Source organism: Oryzias melastigma, unplaced genomic scaffold (assembly GCF_002922805.2).
Source record: "Oryzias melastigma strain HK-1 unplaced genomic scaffold, ASM292280v2 sc04592, whole genome shotgun sequence".
Classification (NCBI taxonomy): Eukaryota; Metazoa; Chordata; class Actinopteri; order Beloniformes; family Adrianichthyidae; genus Oryzias; species Oryzias melastigma.
This window is the reverse complement of record NW_023421160.1, coordinates 1-1369: the sequence shown is the minus strand read 5'-3', so window position 1 is coordinate 1369 and position 1369 is coordinate 1. Positions and strand designations below refer to the sequence as shown.

Here is a 1369-nt window from a genome sequence, read left to right as displayed (position 1 = left end):
GAGTTTTAAAATATACTGATAAAAAAAAATAGAATCTGATTCAAAAAGATTAAAAAAAGACAAACTGATTAACAACATGTATCGAGAATGAAGGCATCTGCAAATGCAGTGAGTTTCAAAACAAACCTCCCAATTTACAACAAGTGTTTTATTTTGAAAGGCTCGTTCTTGGCTTCCTAACTTCTTTTAGCTTGAAATCAAAGGGTTCTCCTCTGGGAAACACCTCCATCTATTTGGTTTGTGGGCGGAGCCTCCCTAGAAACATCTGAACCTTTTAAGTGAACATTCATCGTCGGTTCTTTGTGATCTACAGAAGAACAGCGACGAAGATGGAGGCAGGCAGAGAGGAGGAGGAGGAGCGAGGAGGAAGAGGGAGTACGTTCCCCAGAGGAGGTCTGGAGGCCACGCCGTCCTGCTGGCCCTGTACCGACAGTCGCAGGTGCGTTGGTGCGGACCGCCTCCTCCTGGTGCCGATCTGTTTCTGATGGGGTTGTTGTGCACAGATCCCGGGCGGCAGATCCTTCATGATGAAGATGGAGCTGCAGGCGGAGGCTCAGCCTCTCTGTGACAAGTCCTTCACGGTGGTGAGAGCTGTCAGAGTCTCCTCCTGCTGTCCGCCACCCTTCGTCTTCTCTGAGCCGACTCTTTGTCCCCGCAGCCCGACCCGGGCAGCAAATACACTGCCTGGTCCTCGGTCGGCACCCTGATCCAGAAGAACCTGCTCCTGAAGACTCACAGTCCGGCACGGTGGGTCCGCCGCCGTTCCTGGTCCTCCAGATCTCCTGCAGGTCTGAGCTGTGTTTGCTGCTGCAGGTACTCGCTCACAGACGAAGGGCTGGCGCTGGCCCGACGGCTGGCCGCCGTGGAGGAGGAGGCGGGGCCAGGGGGTGGTGGAGAAGACGGGAGGAGCGAGGAGGAGGACCACCGCGCCGGAGTGGTGGATCTCACAGAGAGCGACGAAGACGAGAGCGTCACTCAGAGCGAAGACGTCGGTTCCTCATCAGCAGAGCCTCAAGATTCTAGAACTACAAGCAGAACCGCAGACGTTCTCGCTCCTGGATCGTACGAGATCCTCCTGTGCGTGGACTTCATCGAGACCACGGGGTGAGCCTCACACACGGCCACGACCCTCCGTCTGACCTGCAGACCTGAGACGCGCCGCGTTTGTCCACAGCGGGAGCCAGCACCGGAAGCAGGAGCTGGTGAAGGAGCTGCAGAGGAACGGCGTCCACTTCGACGTCAGGAAGCTGAACGTGGGAGACTTCCTGTGGGTGGCGCGGGAAAAGATGGCTCCCGTTCCAGGTAAGTGACCACGGAGGCCGTCGGTGTGGAGCGGCGATGTGACGCCGTCGCTCTTCGTCTTCCAGGT

At 56.7% G+C, this 1369-nt stretch overlaps 1 protein-coding gene across 1 annotated transcript; it reads left to right on the top strand.

The window, feature by feature from the left end:
* Positions 1-313: 313 nt before the first annotated feature.
* Positions 314-1340, top strand: LOC112139672 (crossover junction endonuclease MUS81-like; the record flags this gene model as incomplete). Its single annotated transcript, XM_024262504.2, has 5 exons — positions 314-439; positions 504-584; positions 659-747; positions 814-1104; positions 1175-1340. Coding segments are annotated over 5 exons (723 nt in total), but the record flags the coding sequence as incomplete, so codon positions are not given.
* Between the last annotated feature and the right edge of the window lie 29 nt (positions 1341-1369).